Source organism: Eucalyptus grandis, chromosome 11 (genome assembly GCF_016545825.1).
Source record: "Eucalyptus grandis isolate ANBG69807.140 chromosome 11, ASM1654582v1, whole genome shotgun sequence".
NCBI lineage: Eukaryota > Viridiplantae > Streptophyta > Magnoliopsida > Myrtales > Myrtaceae > Eucalyptus > Eucalyptus grandis.
The window spans coordinates 41377449-41381107 of NC_052622.1; the positions used below are offsets into that span (position 1 = coordinate 41377449).

A 3659-nucleotide genomic window follows, 5' to 3' on the forward strand; every position below is an offset into this window, starting at 1 on the left:
TTACCCTAAACTCCGTGTTACGCGCTATGGGCAAACAAGTAATATTTTAATTTGTGTGATTAATTGTGGCTGCGAGTGAGATATGGAATGAATATATTACCTCCATTTTCAAAATTTTCTCTCCTCATTTATTTTGGCTATATAGAGTGATAACCCAACTATATGGAAGCAATTCTTTTCTTCCACGTTTTCTCAACCTCAACTCTTTTAAAAACACGAAGTTGGAAACGAATTGCAAAATGACCACCATCCCTCAATCCCTTTACTAAGTTAGATTTATGCTTGATATGGAAGGCACGAATAGAAAGAAAAAGAACGAATCCAAACAATTATGAAAGGAATAAAGAGGAATGATTTAAAGTAATTGAATTATACATTCACTTTTAGATGGATGCAAAATTTCAAACTGATACATGTATGATAATTTTTTTATTCCAAATTAATTTTTTAAGTACTAAAAACTCCAAATTAGTATATATGTGAGAAATTCATCTCAAATTAATTTTTTAATTGCTAAAAGCTATAAACGGGTACATATGTGATAAATTTACCGTTCGTTAATTTTTGTAAAATTCCATTAATTTTTGTAAAATTGAATTAATATTACCAAAAATTATAAATTAGTACACTTATAATAAATGGAAGGTGAAATTTCAAACCGGTAAACTCGTCAACTGCGCGTGTCAGCTTGATAAAAGAGAAAAATTGCCAGGATTTATTCAATTCAATAATTTAACGGTAATTTAGTGTGCGGAAGATATTTGGTGGTATTAACCGTTCTTTATTTGTGTGCATCCGACTTTAATGAAATCTTCATTTCCGTCCGGCCACATCCCAGTGCGAGTTCCGATGTTCAACATCCCTCCATCCATCGGGGCAAAACGCGTGGAGACTCTACCGTCGTACCATGACGCATTGACTTCCGAAGTCCTCGATGCGAGAGCCCACCAGACGAGACGGTCCACATACGACGATAAAAATTCCCCAACGACTACGAAGATTCTCCCGGCGCAGCGCCGTTCGACTTGGTTCGTCGATGCTGCCAATCATATGGACCCCGACGACGATTTTACCAAGTCAAAGACATGGTCCAACAAACATGCACACCAACGGTCCCTCTCCGGCAAGACTTTTCCCGACACACCCCGAGCAGAACGCAGCTCCCCTGAATCCGCGCCTAGGCCATGAGGAGCCTCTGCCTTCGCTCCCGGACCACCTCCTCCTCCTCGCTCCCGCCGCCGTCGAGAACCCCCCGCGGGCTCTCCGGCTCGCTAACCGAGAGGATCTTCGAGTCCTCCGCCGCGGCGATCGCGAAGTGGGACCCGGAGTCGCCGTCCCCTCGCGCCAGGGTCGCCTCGGTCTTCCTCGAGGACAGAGCGGAGGCCCTGCGGTTCCTGCAATGCGTCCACGACCTCCGCCAGGAATTGAACTCGCTGGTGTCGGAGAGCCCCGGTTCCGAGATGCTCTTGCTGGGACAGAGGTCGATGCAGACTGCGATGAAGAGGCTCCAGAAGGAGCTGTACCGCGCGCTCTCCGCGGATGCAGCCTGCTCGGACCCCGAGTCCGTTTCCGCGAGACTGAGCGGCTCGGTTCGCATGGACGACGGTGGCTCCGGCGGTGAAGGGTTGCCGCTGCCTCCGACGGCGATGATGGATTTGAGATCCATTGTGGAGTGCATGATCTCTTCGGGCTACGCCAAGGAGTGCATTGCCATATACACGGTCGTCCGGAAACTGATTGTCGACAAGGCGATTCGTCGTCTTGGGGTCGAGAAACTCAGCGTTTCGCAGGTGAACGCGATGGATTGGGAGGTTCTGGAGGTGAAGGTGAAGCTTTGGTTGGATGCGGTGAAGGTGGCGATGACGAGCCTCTTCACCGGAGAGCGAATTCTCTGCGACCACTCTTTCTTTGCCTCCGATTCCCTCGGCGAGTTGTGCTTCGCGGAAATATGCGGAGATGGTGCCGCTCGTCTGTTTAAATTCCCGGAAATGATCGCGAGGAGGACCAAGAAGTCGCCGGAGAAGATATTCTGCCTGCTCGACATGTACGCGGCGATCTCCGAGAACTGGCTGGAGATCGAATCGACGTTCGCGTTCGATTCGACCGCCGGAGTCCGGTCGCAGGCTCTTGCGTCGCTCGTTCGGCTCGGCGAGTCGGTGCGTGCGATGCTGACCGAGTTCAAGTCGACCATCCACAAGGACTCCTCCAAATCCGTCGTCGCGGGCGGAGGAGTCCACCGTTTGACGGTCTACACCATGGACCACCTCTGCCGCCTCGCCGACTACGGCGACACCCTCGCCGACATCGTCACCGAGTGGACGACGCCGGCGAAGCCTTCCCTGCCGGAAGAATACTTCGATGGATCCGACTCCGACGACGAGGAGGCACCGGCACCGGCGATCTCCCTGCAAGTGGCGTCACTGATCCTCGTCCTCCTCTGCAAGCTCGACGGCAAGGCGGAGCACTACCGGGACGTCTCCGTCTCGTACCTGTTCCTCGCGAACAATCTGCAGCACATCATATCGAAGGCGCGAGCGTCGAACTTGCGGTACCTGCTCGGCGAGGAGTGGGTGGCGAGGCTCGTGAGGAAGCTGAGGCAGTTCGCCGAGAACCACGAGCGGATCGCGTGGGGCGACGTGGCGGCGTCGCTGCCGGAGGACCCGAGGGCGGCGATCTCGCCGGCGGAGGCGAGCGAGCGGTTCCGGCGGTTCAACGCGAGGTTCGAGGAGGCCTGCCGGCGGGAGGGCACGAGGGTCCCGGCGGACCCAAAGCTCCGAGAGGAGATGAGGGCGTCGCTGGAGAGGAAGGTGGTGCGAGCGTACGGGGAGTTCTACGACGCGCACTGGCTCACCGTCGGCGGTGAAACCGGCGGGGCGATGTCGATCAAGTATACCCCGGAAGACGTCGGGTATTACCTGGCCAGCCTCTTTTCCGGATCGCCGCATTCAGGGAGCGAGTCGTCATCGTCGTCGTCGCCGTCGCCGTCGCGGCCGTCGGCGGCATTTTCGGCTGCTTCGCTGTCGCCGTCGCCTCGCTGGTGGAATTCGAGGTCTCATTGAGGAAATCATGCGCGACGTGGCAATCGACGTGGACGCCACGTACTCGGTCAAATGATTTGCTCTAAGTAGTGGTGTGTGGTGTACGATCTTTTTCGACACAGGATAAGGGGCAGTTTCATTTAGCACTGTAGATATTTTGACTTGTCCCGGTTGATGTGTCCACCGATTTTTCCTTTTTTTTTTGGAAATTGCTACTATCCCTCGTCGCTCATAAAATCAAAACTTCTTTTATGGGTATATATATGGGTGAAATTCGTGCTGCAATTTTGAACACACATCACAATTCATTTCCCCTTGAATAAGATAATCGAGTTACCAAGTTTTATGGAGAAATTGAATGACGGAGATGGTTCCATTGCTTCATCAAAAGCGACAAAACTATTATATACTCAATTTTCTCGCGTGATATATAAAAAATGTTATATAATATTTCATTATCATCATAAATAAAACATCATAGAATATGGAATTTTAATTTTATGGCATTGTACAAGTGCTTACTACATCTAATCTTACTCAAGTTCAAAATGTTCTAAAGCGCAAATTTCTAATTTACTACAGTTTTGCCCATTGAAACAAAAAAGAAAGGTGTTTTAAGAT

General features: G+C 50.6%; 1 protein-coding gene across 1 annotated transcript; it reads left to right on the forward strand.

Annotated features, from left to right (window-relative positions):
- Positions 1-914: 914 nt before the first annotated feature.
- On the forward strand, positions 915-3323 carry LOC104426505 (exocyst complex component EXO70H1). The gene has a single exon (XM_010039580.3). The coding sequence runs from the start codon at positions 1185-1187 to the stop codon at positions 3057-3059; it is 1875 nt and encodes a 624-aa protein (XP_010037882.2). The 5' UTR covers positions 915-1184; the 3' UTR covers positions 3060-3323.
- The last annotated feature ends 336 nt before the right edge of the window (positions 3324-3659 follow it).

What these genes read in the sequence shown, in the direction of transcription:
- LOC104426505 (XM_010039580.3), top strand. Translation starts at nt 1,185, where the DNA reads ATGAGGAGCCTCTGCCTTCGCTCCCGGACCACCTCCTCCTCCTCGCTC.